This window comes from Mauremys reevesii, linkage group 9 (genome assembly GCF_016161935.1).
Source record: "Mauremys reevesii isolate NIE-2019 linkage group 9, ASM1616193v1, whole genome shotgun sequence".
Lineage (NCBI taxonomy): Eukaryota > Metazoa > Chordata > Testudines > Geoemydidae > Mauremys > Mauremys reevesii.
Window position 1 is genome coordinate 92,980,359 of NC_052631.1, and position 24,187 is coordinate 93,004,545.

Genomic DNA, 24,187 nt, shown 5'->3' on the forward strand with positions numbered 1-24,187 from the left:
TTTTTAAACAGGAGAAGAAACAATTTTAAAAGAGTGGAGTACTCTTCTATGAAAAAAGCAGCACCTCAATAATGAGAAGTCATTGCAGAGTCTCAAATGGTAGCTTTCTAGATTCATACTGTGCAGGAAGCTGAAGTGAGTATTTAAGACATGGAGCAAGCAACATTCTAAGTTTCTTTTCCTTTTTGTTTCAAAGAAAAACATTTTAAAGGCGCAACTATAAACTATCCCGATGCAAAGAAAAGACAGGAAGAATAGTAAGAGGCCAAAATATGGCTCCATCAGGAGCTCTGTAATGACCTGAAAATCAAAAAGGAATCCTACAAAAAGTGGAAACCTGGGCAAATTGCTAAGAAGTACAAAAGAGCAGCACGAGCATGTAGGGACAAAATCAGAAAGGCTAGGGCACAACATGAGTTACACCTAGCAAGGGCTGACAAAGGCAATAAGAAGTAGTTCTATAAGTACATTAGGAGCAGGAGAAAGACAAAAAGAAGTGTAGGTCCTCTACTTAGCAGGGAAGGAATGCCAATAAAATCAAGAAGGCTGAGTGTTTAATGCCCATTTTGCTTCAGTCTTTACTACAAAGGTGGTGACCAGATACTCAACACAATTAATATTAACAACTAGGGTGAAGGAACGCAAACCAAAATAGGGAAAGAACAAGTTAAAAAATATTTAGATACGTTAGATATATTCAGGTCAGCAGGGCCTGATGGAATTCATCCTAGGGTATCTAAGGAACTAACTGAACCAATCTTGGAACCGTTAGCAAATACCTTCAAGAATTTATTAAGGATGGATGAGTTCCCAAAGGACTAAAGAGGGCAAATGTAGTACCTATCTTTAAAAAGGAGAACGGGGACCTGGGTAATTATAGACCAGTCAGCCTAACATTGGTACCCGGAAAGATATTGGAACAAATTATTAAACAATCAGTTTGTAAGTATTTAGAGAATAATAGGGTTATAAGGAATAGCCAAAATAGATTTGTCAAGAACAAATCATGCCATACTAACCTAATTTGCTTCTTTGACATGGTTGGTGGCCTAGTGGATCCGGGGAAGCAGTAGAGGTGATATATCTTGATTTTAGTAAGGCTTTCAACGGAGTCCCTCAACATTCTCTTAAGTAAACCAGGGAAATGGGGCCCAGATTAAATTACTAGAAGGTGGGTGCAAAACTGATCGAAAGACCATACTCAAAGAGTAATTGTCAATGGTTCAGTATCAAACAGGGAGGGCAAATCTAGTGGGGTATCGCAGGGTCAGCCCTGGGTTTCGTACTATTCAATATTTTCATTAGTGACTTAGATCGGGGGTAGTAAATGCCCTCAATAAGGCTTTAAAATACAGCCAGCTCTCCTGGATTCCTTGCCCCCTCATATTAGCCTCCCAGGGCATCCTGCCCATCAGTTCCCTAAGGGAGTCTAAGTATGCTTTTCTGAAGTTCAGGGTCCTATGATTTAGATTAGATATTAGGAAAAGCTTTCTAACTAGAAAGGTAATTAAGTTCTGGAATCAGCTTCCAAGAGAGGTTGTGGAATCATCATCGTTGCAGGTTTTAAGAGCAGGTTGGACAGACACCTGTCAGGGATGGTCTCGGTTTCCTTATCCTGCCCCAGTGCATGGGGCTGGACTTGATGGCCTCTTGAGGTCCCTTCCAGCTCTACATTACTATGATCCTATGATTTAACACCTCTGCACCGGGTGACTCAAGAGTTAGTTCAATTACAAAGTCTGTTACTCACTTATGGATTTAGCTCAGAGGACTAATCCAGCAATTGTGACTGGGCATGAACCAAATGATCCAAAAAGACTCTCTCAGCCTTATCTATGATTTATAAAGGATTTTTTTTTATTTTGAAAGTGAGGAGTTGGATGACATGGATCATTTAGGTTTATAAATAACAGAAGTCCCTGGATTTTAATAAATGCTTTGCCTTTAAACAAATGGAATTAAGATCCTAGCTCCATTTAACCATGTTAGTGATAGGGCTGTGTTGTGTAGAAAATATTGTGTAGAAACTTAAAAAAGCTCAAGTAAACTGGTCTGGAAAAACTGAGGTATGAATAAAATCCACACGTTCCCTGAACCCACCTAGTCTCCACCGTCCCATAGCAGCAGCGAGACACAGATGAATAAAGATAGCATGCAAAGGTTCAAAGTGAAATATCAGAAACAGCTTTCAAGACAAAGCATCCCCTGAAGGGATTCTCTTTAACTGAAAGCATTTAATGAGCCCTGTCACATAAGGGTTCTAAGCTGTGATGGGTCCATACTAATCAGATGAATACTGACATGGCAGCTAGGAAGATCCAGTGAAGCATATTCAAAATTCCATATGCCAGTGATGGCACTGTGACTAATTATTTATAAAGTGATAGTACTATTGAAACCCCAACTCTGGATAGAACCCCATCTCTGCTGGAAAGCTGGTGTACCTAGACTGTAAAGCTTCTATTACTGTTGCTGAAAAATCACTGGACCTACAAATTCTTTCCTCTCAATTTCCAAGCTCATTAGTGTCTGCTTGAGGATTCAGATGGAAAAATTCCCCAAGTGAAAATTTCATTTCCCACCAACCCACTAATTCTGAGAAAATATCCAGTCCATTAGAATCTGTCATCTGGTGCTGTTGGACTTCATTATTTATTTCAGTAAGTGAGCCATGTGAAGAAAGCTACAGAACATTTCTCAATTTAAGGTGACTGATGATGCTGAATCGAAGTTGATTCTGAAGCCCACAAAAGAAGCTTGCTGTTAAATGTTGTGATTAATAGGCCTGCCCTGCACTGCAGTAATATTTTAAGCTGGAACACTAACTGATTTAGTTCTCACTCTCCTGGAAGTGGACTGAGACAATCTGCTTGAGCACTGTACATCCCAAGAGAGTACATTGTTAAGATTAATGAAAAGTGCATCTCTGGCTAGAGACAAGTCCTGGTTGTTACCACATAAGGGTAACATTATCTTCACACCCACTTGAATGTATTTTGCTTATATTTGGGCTGCTGAATATTAGACGTGGCATGATATTACTGGAACTGCAGTGATTCCAAGCAGATTTATAGGCTACTTCATAGTATTAGTTGTTTCATCTCCCCTGAACTACTACCAGGGCCAGCTCCAGCTTTTCTGCCACCCCAAGTGGCAAAAAAAAGACTAGCGGTGGCACTTTGGCGGCAGCTAAATCACACTGCTTCTTCGGCGGCAGTTTGGCGGCAGCTTAAAGAGGAAGAGAGGGAATGAGGGACTTGCTGCCAAAGACACGGATGTACTGCCCCGATACTGGACGGAGTGCCGCCCCTTTGAACTGGCCACCCCAAGCACCTGCTTCCTACATTGGTGCCTGGAGCCGGCCCTGACTACTACAGATTACAGGAGGACTTTACGATTTAAAGTTTGTGTCAGCCATGATTATTAGAATCACTTAAAGCAGCAGTTCTTAACCGGGGTCTGTGAATTGGTTTCTGGGGTTCCGCCAAGCAGGGATGGTGTCAGACTCGCTAGGACCCAGGGCTAAAGCCCTTGATCCCTGTGGGGGCTGGAGTCCAGGAGCTCCACTGACCCATGGAGGCTGAAGCCTCACCTCCCTGCCACTTGGGACTGAAGCCGAAGCCTGAGCAACTGAGCTTTGCAGGGTCCTCTGTGGTGCGGACTCCCCTGTGACATCAGGCCCCAGGCAATTGCCCTGCTTGCTACACCCTAGCACTGGCCCTGGCTTTTATCTGCAGAAAAACAGTTTTTGTAGCATAGGTGGGCCGTGGAGTTTTTATAGCGTGTTGTGGGGGGGGCCTCGGAAAGAAAAAGGTTGAGAACCCCTCACTTATAGCATATGTTCTTTATTAAGAGCCAGCATCATTTATCTCAAGTTCTACATTACTCTATGTGTGTGTCATCAAGGCTAGGAAAACACAGAAAAATGTATAGCTGCTAAGGATTGAGGTTCATTGTTAAGATTCTGGAGCTATTCAGGAATTCATATCTTACTGGAAAATTAGGAATTCTCTCAGCTCACCAAAAGTGCATGTTTCAAAAATGTACGTGCTGCAGTCTGCTAGAATGGAAAAATATGGGAATAAGACCATTTTATGTTAATTTTTGCCTGTTATAACCTTAATATTTTTTCAGTGCTGTGGCTGTTCAAGAACTTCAGAATTCAGTCTGGATTCAGATTTTGCATAGATGTAAATTTGAAAACTGTTGCACAGTCCTTTTACTAGAGGAGAACTAAACAGTTTATAGCAAAAAAATAGGAGGCAGCAAGGGAGATCACAAAAATAGAGAAGGTTGTTCTAAATTAACTGTCTCCCTGAAGGATTTTTGTTCCTTCCAGATGTTTAGAACTGAGTTTTTTTCTGCTGGGTACTTGGCTCTTGGCTTTCCTCAGAGCAGAGACAAAGTTTTAAATGTTTTTCCGACCATACTGCAATAGCATATTGTGGCAGAGCTCTGACCTTGCTCCCGTGGGTCCCGCGCTTCTAGGCGGTTTACGCTAGCCTCAGTGGCTCACTGTGACCCTCCACGTAGCCCTTCTCTCTCTAGGGCCAGGGTTACAGTCTACTGAGCCCTTTTCATCATAGGCCTGCAAGGAGGTTGGTGAGAGAACTCCCACAGTCTCTGTGGGAGCTTATTTCAGAACAGTTTAGCCTCCTGTCCTGACAGGGGCCTGACTTCCCCTCCTAGGAGATGTTCCTGTAGTGGTGGGTTGGGGGGAACCCGGGCCCACCCTCTACTCCGGGTTCCAGCCCAGGGAGCCTAATGGTAGCAGCTGTTGGCAGCCAACGTTTCACTGCCAGAGTTGCTACATTTCCCTGGGCCACTTCCCCACAGCTCTCCTGCTTCTCCCTTCTTCACCCTTACCTTAGGGCTCCCTTAACGATGGTTTGGGGGTGTCTTCATTAACCAGCCCTTCAGCCGCACTTCCTCTCCTCTGGCTCCCTGGCTCTCCCCTGCCTGACTGGAGTGAGCCCTTTTTATAGTATCAGCAGGGCCTTAATTAGAGTCAGGTGGTCATATTAACTTAATGGCCTCACCTGACTCTTTGCAGGTTAATTAGAGTCAGGTGTTCTCATTAGCCTGGAGCAGCCCCTGCTCTGGTCAGTCAGGGAACAGAACACTCTTAATCCAGTGGCTAGTATATCTGCCTTCTGCTATACCCAACTGGCCTGGGTCTATCACAATATAAATACCGAAATATACGTGTATACAAAGAGTGGGAAATTCTCTAGCAGGAAGTCTTAAAATATTTTATGAAACTTTGATACCAACGAATTTACAAGAAACCTTTTAAAAAAGATAAGCAGGATTGGAATGGAGCATTTGGGGGACAAGGGATGGGGAGGAGGGCTCCTGGGATAGAAAGCTCTTTATTCCACCTTATTCTCCTGCTACACCCCCCATCATATGTTGCAGAAGGTGGTCTTGCAGGAACAGTTTCTTTGTAGAGTATTATTGCAGGAGGAAAGAGAGGCAGATGTCTACTATGCTCAGGGGCGGCTCTAGAAAATCCGCCGCCCCAAGCAGGGCGGTGCACCGCGCCGCTCGCGTCGCCCTTCCCCGGTCCCACGGCCGGGGCAGAAGTGCCTGCGGACCGTCCAGTGGTCCCGCGGCACCGGTGGAGCATCCGCAGGCACGCCTGCGGGACCTCCGTCCAAGCCGCGGGACCAGCGCACCCGCCGCAGTCATGCCTGCGGGAGCTCGTGCGGAGCCGCGGGAAGAGGGGACCCTCCGCAGTCATGTCTGCGGCAGGTCCGCTCGTCCCGGGGCTCCGGTGGACCTCCCGCAGGCATGACTGCGGGAGGTCCGCTGGAGCCAAATGCCGCCCTGCCGGTAAAATGCCGCCCCACGCGCCTGCTTGGCACGCTGGGGTCTGGAGCCGGCCCTGACTATGCTTCAGGGGTCAAACGTTTTAAATTTACTTGGAAGCAAGGCCTTAGTTTGGACAACTTGATTTAGCAGCTCCAGTCAAACTCAGTAGTATAGAAGAATGGAAGATCCTACATGAAATTCTAATCTGTAATTAAGTTTATTTCCCATGGAAGTGTAAGTAAGAGGAAAACTAGGCCTGTGATGGGCCTTCAAGATAATGCACCTGTAACATTTTGTGAGGACCGTAACATTTTGATATTCTAAGTACTACCCCCCTCAAAAAGGACCTTCTCCCAGTTGTGATGTAAAGCTAGTGGTGGAAGGAGGAAAGCATATTTCAACAGATAAATATTGGAGTATATGTAAATTAGGAAATACTACTACACACATTTTAAGTATGCAAGCATGTTTTTGAGACAATTAGAAAAGTAGGTCCTCCCTGATCCACAATCAGATTGTATTTGTGCCATTTTTAAAATACAGATAATCTCTTGTGAACATACACTGACTGCACTGGTGAAACAGAAACAAAGGTACTTTGCTTTTACTTCTCACTCATTTAATCAAAGAATTCTGAGAAAGAGAGATTCTAGAAGAAAACCTACTTTCACTGAACTGTCAGGGTAGGCCACTGTGCATATTTATTTATTTAAAGAAAATCTAACTTTTGAATTTGCCATCACTGCTTATTTTAGTTAGGTTAAAAACAGCTGGGTAAAAAGCCATTTGACTCTATATTAGTTTTCACTTTAACCACAATTCACAGAATTGCATCTCTGCTTACTAGTAAACTGAATGCTCTGCTTGCAAGACCTTACATAATACACGGTGGTCTAGTCACATCTGTTTCTAACCACTGGGAAAACTAAACTTTAAGCAGGATGGGTTAAAAAAAGCAAGAGCCATTAATCTTACTCATTTTTCAATTTAAAATGCTTTGAGATAACTCAGCGCTTCAGTCTGCAGAAATGCACATTAAACAGTCTATTCAGAACACAAAGAAATGCCTGGCCATTGGCTTCACATCAGTATTTCTACACTAGCCCATCTCACATCTCTTCTAGATGAACAAGTAGTACTAACGGTGCATGAAATAATGGGTTTGTTCTTCTTAGAGTGTATGCAGTAGACTACCCACAGTTAAAATTCTTTAACCAACATTTAAGATTATGCACATTTAAGGAAAATATGGCCGCTTGCATGGATCAGCATTTCAATAAAAAGGCTGAACAGCCCATGAACAGCCTATTAAATTTTCTTACCTGCTTCGTCATTTGCCAAACACAATCAAGGAACTGTAGGAAAATGGGAGACCTGTCTGCATCAGCATGGTCATCGACTCCATGGCCTACTCGCTGAAAAACAGATGCTTTCATTTCAGTCAAGTCCATTTAAAGCAGCAACCAATAACGCAAGTTCTGCAAATATCTTAGGCAGGTTCTTAAAGGACTGTGATCAGCACACCTTTCCTTCAAGCTAAACTCCACCCTTCCTATAACTAAAACCCCCCACCAGAACTGATTCACAAATATAGTCCTATAGTCTGGCAGAATAGGAAGAGCACCCAGTCCACAAAATCCACCTATTTTCCAATGGTCTGAGCGACATTAAACTTATTTTTAAAGTGGACATCCCACTAAACCACCAAATGCACTTGTTGATTCAAAGACTCAGCATAGGACATCTGCTTCTTCCTGCATAAGTGGAAAGAATAAATAGTTCAGAACTGCAGGAGATATATCCTCCACTTCATTTCCACGGGGGAATGGATTTAGGAAATCTGGTGTATTATTATGCTGAATCAACTAACTTTAACTGAAAGGTAGTTACTAGGACTGTGCGGAAACTATGACTATTCCATACCCACTCGCCATAACCAAATGTTACTACTGCTACAGTTCCAGTTCAGAAGGCCACATACAGCACCACAATCTTTTAATATTCCAGCTCAAGCTATTTTTTTTCCTTTCTTTAAACACTGTGGCTGTGAAGTGGGATGACGACTTCCGTGATTTTTACCTACATGATAGCCATAGCTTTCTCCTTTTCATTTTCCCCAAGTAAGATCTGTTCATGTACGTTTTTCACCATGCTCTGCAATCCTCCCCTCCTCCAGAAATGTCTCGATATTTGTCTTGTGCTACTGGCTTCAAACTCTGTCCCTCTTGTAAACTTTATATTAGACAATTGTGTATTAATATTTCACACACAGCATTTTCACATCAACAGAACACTAAATCAATCATATTTCTCTTTCTTCACATACTGCCGGAACATTATTCTAAATGTTGCAAAATACAGGGACAAGCCACCTGACCCCCCCCAAAAAAAAAAGAGCTTTGAAGGAGATTTTTTTTTATTAATTCTTTCAACTTACCATTGCAAACCTATGTCCAAAACTTATCCACTCTTTTTCTATAAGAGCTTCAAATCCTTTGATAGTCCTGTAATAGCTGTCCAACATGAGCATGGCTAAAGAGGTGAGCTGGGCTGTACGATCCCAGCCATCACTGCAGTGTACAACAACTGATGTTTTACCAGATTCAATTTTATCAGCAATTCTTACTGCTCCAGCAAGAAGCGTCTTTTAAAAAACAAGAAAGCAGCATGTTAAAATGTCACATCAAGCCAACACTTTGTAGTAAAGACTTGTTATTCCATTCAGTCCTAGAATGTTATGTTATATTTTAAAATTAGAATTCAAACCCGATTATGTGTCCAAATATACTCTAAATTAACATTAGAATCTCCTAAAATCTGTTCATAAAGAAAACATTCAGATATACTTTATACTATTCAGTAGAAACATTACTCAAGACTACAGAATAAGATCACTCCTTTTAATAAATTCAGTTATCCCGCAAACTATTATAATCTTTCTTCCTCAGCATTCAGTTTTCAACCAGTAAGTACAGGGCGGAGTGAAGCTAATCAAACCTATAGTAAGGTTACTGGGCAGCCCAGACAAGAAAAGGGATGTGCTGCTGAGCTGATCATTTGCCCTGATTCATTGGTGCACGAGGTACACAGGATGTTCATATAGGGAATAGGCCTTTATTTCTACTAGTAATAACTTGGTTCAGAAGTCAGAGTGGCACAAGACGGTAGCAATTCATGTGAGCATTACACTTATTTTTTTTCCAATGAAAGTCCTTCTATTGATTTCCTCAGTCATGTTTGGCGGCTCTTCAATTGTTTAACTTGGAGTATTCTCTCCGGCACATATTTGTGTCCACCACGTGATTCCTGAAAGCACTGACAGCTATGTGAGAAACATCTAGAACTACAGCCATTGGAAGGGCTCCAGACTTTGGATTCGGACATCAGCAAAGCCAACTCTGACATCAGTAAAGACAATCTAATGAGACATTTGACATCTTTCTCTTCCAAGGCGTGCAAAGACACTTCCAAAGCTGGAAAGCCTGCAGCCACTGGAGCAACTGTGCATGCACAGGACACAGTCTTGAAAGCCATTCAGGCTTCTGAGACAAAGGGTACGTCTACACTACGGGATTATTCCGATTTTACATAAACCGGTTTAGTAAAACAGATTGTATAAAATCGAGTGCACGCGGCCACACTAAGCACATTAATTCGGTGGTGTGCGTCCACGGTCCGAGGCTAGCATCGATTTCTGGAGCGTTGCACTGTGGGTAGCTATTCCATAGCTGTCCCATAGTTCCCGCAGTCTCCTCCGCCCCTTGGAATTCTGGGTTGAGATCCCAGTGCCTGATGGGGCAAAAATCATTGTCGCGGGTGATTCTGGGTAAATGTCGTCAGTCACTCCTTCCTCCGGGAAAGCAACGGCAGACAATCATTTCGCGCCCTTTTTCCCTGGATTGCCCTGGCAGACGCCATAGCATGGCAACCATGGAGCCTGTTTTGCCTCTTGTCACTGTCACCGTATGTATACCAGATGCCGCTGACAGAGGCGATTCAGCAGCGCTACACAGCAGCATTCATTTGCTTTTGCATGATAGCAGAGATGGTTATCAGCCGTTCTGTACCATCTACCATGCCACTGTAAATTGGCAAGGAGATGACGGTTACCAGTCCTTTTGTGCTGTACCATCTGCTGCTGTCATAGGTGCACCTGGCTGAGATCGGCCGGGGGCGCAAAAGACAAAAATGGAAATGACTCCCTGAGTCAATCCCTCCTTTATGGTATCTAAAAATAGAATCAGTCCTGCCTAGAATATGGGGCAAGTGTACTACAGAACCAGTGTATCAGAGAACCAGAGAGCACAGCTGCTCCGTGTCAGATCCCGCAGAAATGATGAGCTGCATGCCATTCAGAGGGGGTGCCCCTGCAACAACTCCACCTATTGATTCCCTCCTCCCACAGCCTTCCTGGGCTACCATTGCAGTGTCCCCACATTTGTGTGATAAAGTAATAAAGAATGCAGGAATAAGAAACAGAGACTTGTTAGTGAGATAAAATGAGGGGAAGGCAGCCTCCAGCTGCTATGATAGTCCAGACAGGACATTAAGCAGTGTGGGGGAGAGGAGCCCAGCATCCTGCTGCTATGATAGTCCAGGCAGAACAGAATCTTTTCTTTTCAGATGGTTACCAGCCGTTCTGTACCATCTACTGGGAATGATAAGGATTTTTTTACCCAGGCGCCCCCAGCCGACCTCACCAGAGGCCAGCCAGGAGCACTCACGGGCTGATGATGAGGATGGATACCAGTCCTATTGTACTGCACCATCTGCCACAAGGCTGATGATGACGATGAATATCAGCCATATTGTACCATCAGCCACCCATAAGGGGGGGGCGAGGATGCTGCCGTAGCATCGCATCTATCAGCAGCATTCAGTAAACATAGGGTGACATTTAAAAGAGTCAAGAGAGGATTTTTTTCCCTTTTACTTCTGGGGGTGGGTGAGGGGGGTAAATTGACGAGCTATGCCCTGAACCACCGCGGACAATGTGTTTGACACTACAGGCATTGGGAGCTCAGCCAAGAATGCAAATGCTTTTCGGAGACTGCAGGAACTGTGGGATAGCTTGAGTCCTCAGTCCCCCCTCCCTCCCTCCATGAGCGTCCATTTGATTCTTTGGCTTTCCGTTACGTTTGTCACGCAGCAGCGTGCTGAGTCCCTGCTGTGGCCTCTGTCTGGAGATTTTTTAAAAATGCTTTGGAATTTCGTCTTCTGTAACGGAGCTCTGATAGAACAGATTTGCCTGCCCATACAGCGATCACATCCGTACGGTCCATGCTGGAGCTCTTTTTGGATTTTGATTTCGGACTGCATCGCCACCCGTGCTGATCGGAGCTCCACGCTGGGCAAACAGGAAATGATATTCAAAAGTTCGCGGGGCTTTTCCTGTCTACCTGGCCACTGCATCCGAGTTCAGATTGCTGTCCAGAGCGGTCAGTGGTGCACTGTGGGATACAACCCGGAGGCCAATACCGTCGATTTGTGGCCACACTAACCCTAATCCGATATGGTAATACCGATATTAGCGCTACTCCTCTCGTTAGGGAAGAGTACAGAAACCGGTTTAAAGAGCCCTTTATATCGATATAAAGGGCCTCTTAGTGTGGACGGGTGTAGCGTTAAATCGGTTTAATGCTCCTAAAACCCGTTTAAACGCGTAGTGTAGACCAGGCCAAAGCTACATAGATTTTGTTCTTTTATGGGTAAACTGAAGGATGCAAGGATGCAACTACTGCAGATCAATGTTAAAGCTTGTGTTAGTAAATTACAGGGCTTGCAATTTGAGCTGGTTAGTCCTACAACTCTCACATGTTTATTAAGCCACAGACAATGCGTTACTGCACTGAAAAATTATAAATATTACAAAAATATTATGTTGTTGGATCTTTGAAAAGGAATGGAAAAAAGACAATTCATGTGACACAAGTATAGCAGCACTCTATGTCCTAGAAAGATCACTGAGAATGGTACTCATGCCAGCCAAGCATTACTGCAGAAAACACAGCTGGGGAAAGAGTAGATGCAGGCAGTGAATAGAAAATGGGAGAAGGAACAAAAGCTAGGTATTAGTTTAGCAACCCCTTGTGGAATGAGGTGGGGCATTTTGTTCCACTTTGGACAAATAGTTCATTTGTAAAAATTTTAAAGAAACTAAAAATTATTTTTTCCATAAAATACTTTTCATGTTAACTTCTCTTTCAGTATTTTTAACTTACCTATCACTGTGGTAGCTGAAAACCACAAATGGCTGGTCTACATTGAAAACTTACATTGGCATAGCTAGGTCTCTCAGGGGTATGAAAAAGCCACATCCCTAAGAGAGAGAGTTGTGCCAATCTAACCCCTAGTGTAGACAGTGCTAGGTCGACTGAAGAATTCTTCCACTGACCTAGCTACTGCCTCTCAGGGAGGTGGATTAACTACATAGATGGGAGAACCCCTTCGCTTGCTATAGTGAGGCCAATACAAACTTACACTGGTATAGCTACATCACTCAGGGGTGTGAAAAATCCACACCCCTGAGCAAGGTAGTTATACCGACCGAACTCACGGTGTAGACAACACTATGTTGAAGGGGGAGCTTTTCCTGTTGACATAGCTACCACCTCTCCTATCAGCGTAGTAGCATCTTCACTAAAGCGCTACAGCGGCACTGATACAGCTTCACCACTATATGTACAGATGAGCCCTTAGTGTCTACACTGAACTGCTGCAGCTGTGCCACTGTAGCATTTTAAGTGTAGACATAACCAAAGTCTCTTACAATCAAGCTGCAATTTGAGAGCTGCAGTCTGAGTCAGCACCAAATAAGTTGAAAAATTGTGATTATCATCCACAGGCTGTATTCAGACAGGATTTTTTTTAAACAGAGCTAAACATATGTCAACCGCTACCATCTTCTTCAGTCTGAGAATTCTCAGGGTACTAATCTAAACTTAACTATGAAATTGAGATTTTAGGGTCCAATCTTGCCATCCTATTCAAGCAGAGAGCTCCCACTGCCGTTAATGGGAGTGAGATGGGATTATCTGGTCCACAGCAAGTTCTTTTTTTAAATGGACAGTCAAACTTAAGCACCAAATTGATCAATTTGGATGGAAAAAGGCTTTTGGACTGTGAATATTTAATAGTTTGATAGGAATGGAAGATTTTAAACTAAATAAGAAAGTTAAGTTCTTCCCAAAATAGCAAATATTTATTTTACATTTTTGCTCCCTCTGCTGGCTTCTCTGTAGCAGTTAAGCTGAATTACCAGAGCTAAGATTATATGATTAATTTTGTTCACAACCCAAAGATGCTTTGCATTAGTCACATTTGATTTGAAGTTGTATAAGGCAAATTCCACATTAAATGCCAGTCCATCAATATTTACCACCAAAAAGAAAGGAAAATAGTAGAGAAATCCATTCTAAAGCTTCTTTGAGGTTAATAAAACACTTAGTAAAATTAAACATGATATGGACTGACTTATTTTAATGCAGTGTTAAATAATAAAAGGAGACTGTAATCCACATGGTAACAGGGACCAATCCATCTTCCATTGAAGTCAGGCCCACTGAAATATGCATGTCCACAAATGCTTAATTAATGGCATAGAAGGATGAGGAGGGCTGCTGTGTTTAAAAATGAGGTCCCTCTGGTAGTTGTCCAAGTGGAATTTGAATTTCCCATGGCAGTGTTCCAAAAAGCAGGGATAATCCTGGTATCCTGGCCAACATTCACACTCTCAAGAAAACTAAGAACCGAATGTGATCCTACACTATCAGGATTTAACTGATTACTTCCTAATACCTACAGTATGAAATACACAATACACAGTATGGCATAAATTTATATTCCATCTAATCTGAAATATTGTGTTCTAAATAAAACTTGTAAAAAGGGTTACTTTTTAGGATTATCCTGACCAAAGACACGATAAACACAGAGAAAGGATTTCTAGTGCGGTTTATTGACATTCAAGCAAATACATTGCTTTAAAAAGCAAAAAGCATGCAATGTCTTTAACATCTGTAGTCTCTTACCCTTATGTATTCCAACCAGTGTGTTGAATCCACATTGGACAACCACCGGGCCTCATCAATCGCAGGATAAACTATTTCTTTCAGCTTCCGCAATGATTCTCTCATCACATGTATGTTATGTATTTCCAGAAAGACCAGCTCAGCATTTGGGTAGGCACTTTCACTTTCATATCCTCCACCTTTTGCCTGTCATTTAAAATTTTAGAGAGAGTTTCTGATAAGGTCCTGAGGGATATTTTTGCTTTCTAGAGAGTTTTAGAGGCAGTTATTTTAGAACAAACGAAAACACATTTTAAGAAAAATAAAAACTGAGGTTTAACTACTCCCAGAAGCTGGAAGTGGACGATAGGGGATGGATCACTTGATGACTGCCTGTTCTGTTCATTCCCTCTGAAGCACCTGGTTAAGGTTAATTTGGACTACTGCGTTCCTACTCCTACCCCTATTTATTTGTAAATACACTATTTCAGTGCACAGTTACTTCAGTAATTGGTGCCATATACATAAGAAATAGATCTGGGGATTCCATGTAGGCTTTTTCCCACTCTTCCCACCACAATCATTACCAGCACATCTCTACTTCCTACAGCTTTCTTCTAGTTACAAAACTGACTCAAACTGTAATAAACTCAATTGGTACATGTCCAGGCCATTGCAGTACGTCTTCAATAAGTTACTATCCCAACAGAAGGATTTTCTTACAGTACAGGACAAGAAGCTAGGAACCGATAAGTTCAAATCTTGGCTCTGACAACACTTGTGACTACAATCAAGTCAATCTCTCTGCCTCAGTCTCCACACAACTTTAAACTGGAGATAGCAATAATTCACAGAGCTGTTGCAAGAATTAGTTAACACTGATAGAATGCTTTGATACTATCAAAGTGCTTACACATGTATTACTTTATTACAAGAAGCGAACTTTTATGGAAAATATAAGAATAACGTTTATTTCTCAGTACATGGGCAAAGTAATCTCCATTTTAACAATAATGACAACCTACCTTGTTTGTATCAGCCACACTGTTTTGTCTGGCATCAAAGATGATAAGCTTGTGCGACTGAGCATTGGCATCCATTATTGTTTGTAAGTATTTTTCATCTTCTTTGCAACGTTTGTCATTCGGGCCTACCAGTGGCTGGCTGCAGCGCGTTATAGTTGCCTGGCTCTCAGGGTGAATCCAAGATAACACCTGCATTTAAAAAAAGTTAGTTTCAGGATAGTGCACCAGCATCAAATTAACATTCCTTAGAGCAATTGGTCAGTCATAATAACTCATGGTACAACTTCCCAGTTGGAGAGAGAACAGCCTTAAATTTTACTTTCAACATACTGTATTTAAGCCCAAAGAAAGTAAGAGGGTTTTCTGGTGGGGAGAACGGGAAGCTACTTCCGTATGGAGGTCTATGCAGTGAAGCATGAACGTATCTCGTTCCTTCCTGCCCCAGGCAGGAACTACTGCAAGATGACTCATACCTTATGGACATCACGTTAAAATTCCTCTCTTTCTTTCTCCCTCTTGGGGTTGTCATTTCTTCTCTAAGTTTACCTTCCCCATGCATAATATGGCTGCATTTACAGCCCTCTATATGAGCATCTGAGTAGGATAATCTCTACTAAGAACACATTGCCATTCTCAGGAAGCCCACGATGTGGTGTCAGAGTGATACAACACACATTCCACCTCACCCCCAAACCTCACTCACCATGGGTGCAAGGGGGAGCACAACCTGATACTTTCAGTTCCTCACTAGTGTCGGACGCTATCTTTGAACTAAAGTTCATTACAGATCAGTAAGCCACTTGGCAATTACACTAACCCTGCAATTACTATCTTCATTAATTTTTAAAAAATTTCCTCCAGCTCCAAAACCAGTAACTGTATTTCTATACATTTTATACTCTCTCTCTTCTAGAAGGGAGCAGAATAGCTGTCTCAGAAGCCTTTAAAAACCCTGAAGGCATTTCGGATCATCTCTTATAAGATGCATTACAAATACATTTCTTCTTCTTCAGGAAGCTACATTACAAATACAGAGAGAATTCATAATGAATTCTAGAAGCCTCACTTACTGGAATTCTGCCTTTTGCTCTAAATGCTGCCACTTTTGAGAGGTCATCATCCTTCACGCTGGTTGGCACAACGAAGACAGCAGGATATGTATCACAAAGTTCATAGGTGCTGTTAATTTTGGATATTTTCCAACTCTCATTGGGCAAACCCTGTGCAGAGGCAAAACATTTATCCAATATTTTAAAAAAGTTAGATCTTTACATGTGTGTGTTGTATAGTGACTGCAAAAAAGAATGATCCATTATATGTTTTTAAAAAAAAAACATACCCACATTGTTCTGCCCAGTGTTTCAAAGGTTATGTGAGCAGAAGTATTTCTCAATATTTTGGTTAAAGATATGGGGTAGTATGAAGCCCCAAAGCCTATAGATAATTTAAAAAGCAACAGTCATTTGAATGGGTTTGCACTAAAGTAAAAAATGGGCCTATAATGAAATAGAAAAATTATTTTACACCAGGAAACTGCTGGATTAAGGAGACCAAACTAAAATTATTCCTCTGTGTAACTGCTGTTCATATTTGTTGTTAAATGAGAAGACTACCTTTTCAGAACGGGTGCTTAAAATCAAGTCTCCAAATATGGATTTAGGTCCCTATATAAACGCCAAGAGACTTCCTCCAGTCCTGAGCACCTATAATCCCAATTGATTTCAGTGGGACTTGTGGGGGCCTAACACTACTGAAAATCAAGGGACTTGCATTTAGATGTATAAATATGGATTTAAGAGAGTAAGGTTAGGTGCTCAGGTTTGCAAATTGTCTGTGAACATTTCTAAAAAGGGTAAGTTAGGTCCAGAAGACCATCACAAAATGAAACCCAAAGGTGATTACTCGTATAACCTACCTGCCGCTTATATTCGGCCATGGGATCATAAACCTTCCAGCCATTAACAGGGCATTTTTCTTTATAGCTGAATGCAAAAAGTGGCTGAAAGCAACAACATAAAGACGCAAATTACTATGTAGTATTTAGCCATTCAGTAAACTAGAATTCCCGGAAACATGGTGAGCTCTGGAAACGAAAGCCAGAAAAGCTGATTCAAGTAGTTTCCAAAAGACAAAATCTTATATCCAACGTTTGTTTTACAGTAGTGCCTGGAGACCCCAGGCAAGAGTGGCCTTCGCTGTGCTGGCGATTGTTCAAACACAAAAGAAGAGACCGTTCCATCCCCAAGGAGACTGTGTCTCTTGCCAATTCAGATAGCAAAGGAAACAGAAGGTAAAATGACTAGCCCATGGTTACACTTGTCAGCAGTAAGGCCAGGAATATTATTCAAGCCCCATTACCCTCAGTCCAGTATCCCACCCATTGGATGATACTGAAATTGTACACTATTGAATACTAATATGATACTGAAATTGTATAGCTAAAGCTAACAAGGCAACTTGTGACTAGCTATTGGTGAGTTATCTGGACAGTGAATTCAGGAAAGCACTTGGGCCTGGATGCACAAGAGGAGTTAAGCGTTGTGACACTGAGCATCACAGCGCCAAACTTTTAGGCCCCATGAAAATCGCTGCAATTCACAAAGCCTGAGTTAGGTCCCTAGGCTCCCTGTACAATGAATGAGGAGAGAGATGCTCCTGAAAACATGTCTGCAATAAAAGACCCACAACATGAGCATGGCTGGCCCGTGTCTGCTGACTTGGGCTCATGGGGCTTGGGCTGTGGGGATAAAAGTTGCAGTGTCAACATTCAGGCTTGGCCTGGAGCCCAGATTCTGAAACCCTGCGAGGGGAGTGGGTTTCAGAGCCTGGGCTCCAGCCCGAGTGTCTACACTGACATTTTTATCCCTACAGCCCAAGTCAATTGTACCAGGCTCTGAAACTTGGTGCATGGGTTGTTTTTTTTATTGCTGTGTACATGTACTTTTAGGTTGCAACTCACAAAAGCCAGCCCAGTAGGCAAGTAGCTACCTAAGCTATCCAATGGGAGATGCCAAGCAGAGGTTGTGTGTCCCTCTCACAGTGATACGTGCCTAAGTCCAGGCAGTAGGGAAGCACTTATCTCTGCCAGCAAGTCACAGCCAGGAATTCTCTTCAGAGTTTGCAAGAAGCCCTGGGGGTGGGAGGATAGGGACAATTGGGCTATGGGATATTCTGATGTGGGGCTCCTTCAGTCTCTCCTGTTGAAGCTTTTCCACTCTGGATAAATAATTGAAGAGTCACTGGAGCAGTAGGACTGGGTCTTGGATCTCCCACCTCTTGGGTCTTCCACCAAGCTATGGAGTCACTCATCTTGTACACACTCTCTCTCTCTGTCCGGAATGATTATTTATCCAGAGTTAAACAGGAGAGACTGAGAACAATCCACAGCCCAATGGTTAGAGCACTGCCCTGAGAAGCTGGCAGATCCCTGTTCAAATCCCTTTTCCCATTCAGACAGAGTCGGGACTTGAACTGAGTCTCTCCCACATCCCAGGTAATCACTGGGCTAAAAGTTATGAGGGAGTTCCCATAACTCCCCATCCTCCAGTTGTTTTGTCTGAACTCACCTAAGAAGCCCAATCAGGTAGACATGCTCAGAAGGTACCTACTGGTTCAGATCTCACGCAAGACCCAGGTGGCTGAACAACCAGTTTGTAAATGTCTGAGGTTTAGGCAACAGATAAGCCACCAGCTGTCCAGAGGGAGGCAGCAGTGTGCACGCCCACAGGCAGAAACCAAGGTGCTTAGGGACTGAGTGAGATTAGGCAACTACAGGGTTCAGTGGGAGTTTTGTACATCATAGTGGTCCCCAAACTCGGTCTTAGGCACCTAACTCCTTTATCCTTCATTCTGAAATTCCTCAAATATCTGTTACAGAAAAACGCTTATAAAAGTCAACAAACCCTGACCTCCATAAGCACTAACAGGCACAACTAACAATGTCAGGGCTATGTATGTGCAATAAAAGGTGCCTTCTTCCATACAAAATGGAGGGCCTTACCCTGAAACCAATAAAGCCATTGTTTTCATTGGTAGCAGCACCTGGCTCTCAGTTCTGTAAATTACTGAAATAAAGAAATCAAGCCCGAGTAATCTGAATGTTCCATGATATCTAGAATCAACAATTTAATATATCTGTTATGCAGTATTTTCTTATTTCCCTACACTTCCAAAAAGAAGACAGAGGCAGGCAGACCTCTCCTCATTTTAGTACTTACCAGCCCATTAGAAAGAGGAAATGCTTGCGTTACGAGGTTTTCAAATATTTCCAGTCTGCTCTGTTCTTCCTGTTTATAGGCAAGCCGCAAGTTTCTCATATCCTGTCAGAAAATAAGTCAAACTCTCTTACACTTTGATAAATTAAAAAAAAAAAAAATAGAAGCAGTTACAAAGCTGACTAAAACCAAGCACTGGCTACTGACATTAAGGCAAATCATATTTTCTAACCCTCATAGCCATTAAAAAAATTCTGTTCTAAAATGAGACTATTGGGAGCATCAGGAAGGTCTCAATATGCTACTCAAGTAGGCACTATGCCCTAGAATTCACCAACGGGGTGAAACATTTCTTGTAATTTTCCCATCCAAATTCCAACCAAACCCAGCATACTTATGGGATCAGATAGGACAATAGCACAAGGTGTTGTGGTTGCAGGTTCCCCTCAAGACAAAAACTAAATTAATGCAATTAAACAGTAATAGATAGACATCCACTACATTTCCTAGGAATTCATTCTGTACCTTGCAAACAATTTCTATACCACAGGAGTTGTCTCCATGGCTCTGCACTCCAATCTTTTCAACTCTACTTATTACTCCAAGGGGAACATCAAGAACAAAATGTGGATCCTGAAATTTGGATTAAAAAAAAAAAGATGAAAACATTTTTAATTGCAGTGGGAAATATATGTAATCTAGTACAATTCATGTCAAATTGTGTGTTCTACTAGTCTTTTATAGTTCCTTTTGAATTGATTGCAGTGGAACTTGACATTTAATTTAAACTAAGTCTGTCACCTTCTGAAATCTACTTCAGCAAAGAAGAGATTCTAGCTGGAAGAAATATGCAAATAGATCTTAAAGTCTCACCCTCTCAACATTTTTGAAATACATTTTGAAGTCCGTCACTGTCAGTGTACCGCTGACTGCTCCCATAAATGGACAGATATACATAACATCTTTAGCTGGAAAAAGACACAAATAAAAGTTACATTTTATTATTGTAGATATTTGTGGTATAAGAAACTCTTTATAGAAAAACAAAAATGTTATACAAGAAACCTCCTACAGTTCCAATTTACTAGAGATCTTTGAGACTTCTATATGAAATTATTTCAAAGCCACTATAACTGACCTGCTACTCTCAATTTTGATTTGAAAGAAAAACTCCTCTGCATTTTTAAAAAGGTACTTTACAAAGAGAATGATCATATTCTTCGGTTCTAAGCAATATGTGCTAAATCCCCAGCATAAGCCAGCCTAAGAGAATAGTGATGTGACATCAAGCATTGCTCCTTACGGTACAGAATGGAGCTATACTATACAGAATGTTTTTGTGGGGAGTCCATGAAATGGCATACAGATATTTTATGTAACAAGAGAAACAGCCTTTTGTTTTTCTCCAAAGTTGCCAGTTTGTTGCGTCCTATATTTAAGAAAACCAGAGTGGCTTGGAATAGTAGCTATTTGTCCTGTAACCATCCATATGGGAGTTCTGTCCACATTTCATCTACTTCAAATCAGAATTTGAGGCACCCCAAAGTCTTCATACTACAGAAATACCAGGCTGCCCCATATTTATCTCCCTTTTTCTGATAATCACAACAGTGAACAGCATTCTCTGCTCTTGTTGCACCTTACATTAGTCAGATGGGAAGGCTCAGGTGGCAAGCAACAGTCATCCTGAAACTAAAACTCAAGTGAGCTGCTCAAGTAATATGTCTGAGCAAAGATTATGTCCAAATCTGGGTTTTGCATACCTTTTAAAGAATAATTTCTACATTTCAGTAGAATAAATAGTGACCATTTAGTAACCTGGTTTCACATAACTGTCCTACTTGTATCAAACAAAACACCCCAAGATCACTTCACAAAAACTAAACCTAAGGCCTTCTATTTTGCACATACTTAAACAGAGTGGGTTTATATACAGTTATCAGATTTCCACAGATAATTTCAGGTTTTGGGAGCAGTTTGAAAAAGCCGTCATTAAGACTGTATTCAATTAGAGATCTTGAGAGTAGAATGAGCGACTGTGTGCCTTTTGCCTCTACAGACTGGGTTACAATCTCCATTCTGGTAGTCAGTGATCTTTTTGTGGTCCCTACAAAACATTTACTCACGTACTAATTCCACCACACAACTTTCCATAGCAAGTCAGTTGACTGAAAAAGATCCAATTAAAGTGGGACAGTCAGCACCACATTTTCATTTTCTTTCCTGACTAAATCCTGAAGTGCTTGAAACTAGGGAATGAATTTATGACCTATGGGGACATTTTGAGCACCAATGCATCCCCCCACACACCTTGCTAATTTGTTTATGTCTATCAGCTGCTTGTTGAAATAAAATACCACACAGGTCTGGTTGCACTATGTTGAACTGATTTACTTGCAGCATAGCATTAGAGTTTGAATAACTACGAAAATCCACAGCAAATTTGATCATTCAAGGTAGAATTATAAAATATAAGAAGTAAGAACAAAACCAACATGGAAACCATTTGATTTTATCTTTATTCATAAAATAATGATTTAATACTATAAACTCAAAACTACACATACCAATCGCTTTGATTGATTCTCCAGGAAAAAGTGGCGCCTCTTCCATCTGTGCCAGCTTGTTCCCATCCCTCAGTGCCTGGCAGAAATCCAAAACCATGAGTAAATCTCACATTCCATCTGCACACCATCGATACATTTTGCTGCAAAGTGCTTTTGCTAAGAGGTTATGGGAGCATGAGAATGTGTATCCTTTTTCCAAAGCACAACTGTGTTAAACAATGCTGCATTAGAAAACAGGGCTTGATATTGTAGGTAACAAAGTATTTATTATGCAGACATTTAAATATTAGTAACAAACCACTTACACAATGATTAGTTTAACGTGCTAGCTACATATATAGCGCACAAATACGTGAGCAATATCATCAGCCCCAAATTAGGCCAAAAAAATTAGGCTAATCTTTGTGGTTTTAGGTTATCATCTACTCATGAATGTTTTAAAGTGTTTATTTAAAAGCATTTATATTCTTTATTTCTTAACACCTTAATTAAATGTCAGCTATTTTAATATCAAGGAGAATTGTATGAGAGAAGTTTAATTTATTTAGCATTAAAAAAAATCAAATTATATGTAAAAAAATATATATCAGACAGAAACATTCTACTATACCCTACTTGACAAGGTACCATTGTTGTATTTACTATAATATCAGAAACAATGCACCACACCCTACTTGACCAGGTATCATTGTCGTAAGTACCACTTGGTCTGACAGAGATATTTTATAGAGATGATAGAACTAAAAATTCAGATTATAGCTTGATGTCACATTGTTTTCTAGAGAGTCTCAAAAGCTGATCAATATACATTCAGGGCTTGATTTTAAAGCTAATGCTCCGGTGAATGTCTTCCTCCTTAAATACTGCAACAAGGGGCCTTTAGTTTTCTGCTGATGTTTGCAACGTTCTGAAGAAGATTTTAGTGGAGAACCTAAGGGTTTACAAAAAATGTTATGACCATATAAAGGATGTTTTGGTGAGAGTTTAAGATTTCCATTTTAAGTGGTTGGTGTAAAAGTTAGAATATTTTACATTAGAATAGTATAAACAGTGAGCTAGTTTCACAGTATATAGAAACATATACAGATACTCATCCCTTGTAACATATTTCTGACTTGCAAGCAAGGAAATAAGATTATTAGGGGTTTTCTTTATATTTTTAAACACAGAATTTTAACATTATATTGTTTTCTTAGCATGAATTTACATGAGTTTTTTGTTTTTAATCTTGTCTGAAACTAGCAGAATTTGGTATCTAAAGCTCTATCACGGAACAAGGTAAGGTGTAGTGTAGTAGTCAATGGAACTACTCGGGTGCTTGAAGGTAAGCACGTGCTTATGTGCTCTGCTAGACTGGGGTCCAAGTGCAGTGCTATAATTTATATTTCATGACCTCTTATACAGTCAAAAAGTACTCCCGAGGCAAATGGTGTTTCCTTCCTGCACTAGACATAATATAACTCCTCCTCCATTGTCAGAAACGTAACTTTTAATTTGAAAAATGACATCAAAATAAAACATTTTTGAAAATCATTATGGTATGTGTAATTTAAAGATGTATTAATTTTACTAGGAAATGCCAGTCCTGACTGATACGTTATCAAATTATATTTTAAAAATTCTTGACACATTTGTCTCTGAGAAAGAGCACTACATCTCAACCAAATGTAACGTAGTGGTTAAGTTGAGTTCAGCAGCAAATAAAAGTTGCACAAATTGGAAGTACATAATTTACCTCAGCCCCAGATAAATAATAATTTAGGTACTCTTTATTAAATAATTTGTTATACAATGAATGTGTCCTACATAAAATAAAGAGTAGGAACAACACTTATATTTTCCAATATAACCAAACATTTTTAGACATACCAATATGTACAATGTTTTCTGTATAGGGCACAGAAAACCCATAAACATCTTTTGAAAGAAAGTGAAAATATTCTTATAATTTACTATAAAGACACTTCACCTACTCAGTTCCACACAGGGGCACTTTTCTCTTGAAGTGCAGAAAAGCTTAATGAATTAGGGAAGAGTTTTACACTATAAATGGCATGCAGGTAAGGCTAGGAATTTTTAACCAAATCTTTATAAGAACTTCAACATATTAATTCATACACCATCTGGTATGCCAAAAACTAAATGTTATTGTTTTAGCAGTTAAGCATTGTATTTTGCTTTTCATTTATCAGAAGTTCTACATTTTAAGAGGGGGCTTTCCTTTAAATTCTATTTAAAGTCAGAGTTCAACTATTTTACTGTCTAAGCAGTTTTCTCACAGCTGATTTTCTAGAAACATTTAGAATCACAGTTTATTTTCAGCAGAAGCTTTTTTTCTCCCTCTAAAGAATCTATTCATAGCTAAGCTTTTGGGAGGTAATGTTGCCATCATTTTAGATTCTTATGTGTGTTATTTGTTCAGTGCCTTAAAAATGTAATATTAGAAAACAGGGGTTTTTATAGCTACCCATTAATATTATTAAATTAAGGTGCAATAAACTTTTAATAAACCCTGAATCCAAAGAAAAGAACTTCAGAAGCAATGCATATTGCAAACT

At 40.8% G+C, this 24,187-nt stretch overlaps 1 protein-coding gene across 7 annotated transcripts in view; it reads right to left on the reverse strand.

The window, feature by feature from the left end:
* The window catches only part of MTMR1 (myotubularin related protein 1), a 56,429-nt gene that overhangs the window by 17,109 nt on the left and 15,133 nt on the right, over nt 1-24,187 (reverse strand). For all 7 annotated transcript variants that reach the window (XM_039487807.1, XM_039487806.1, XM_039487804.1 and 4 more), the window contains 10 exons: nt 21,630-21,705; nt 19,936-20,030; nt 19,588-19,695; nt 19,066-19,167; nt 16,764-16,847; nt 15,919-16,068; nt 14,849-15,037; nt 13,845-14,030; nt 8,252-8,458; nt 7,137-7,229 (listed from right to left, as the gene is read on the reverse strand). In XM_039487807.1, the coding sequence (XP_039343741.1) occupies nt 7,137-7,229; nt 8,252-8,458; nt 13,845-14,030; nt 14,849-15,037; nt 15,919-16,068; nt 16,764-16,847; nt 19,066-19,167; nt 19,588-19,695; nt 19,936-20,030; nt 21,630-21,675 (1,260 nt within the window). In that variant the 5' untranslated portion in view covers nt 21,676-21,705. The remainder of the gene's footprint in view (nt 1-7,136; nt 7,230-8,251; nt 8,459-13,844; nt 14,031-14,848; nt 15,038-15,918; nt 16,069-16,763; nt 16,848-19,065; nt 19,168-19,587; nt 19,696-19,935; nt 20,031-21,629; nt 21,706-24,187) is intronic.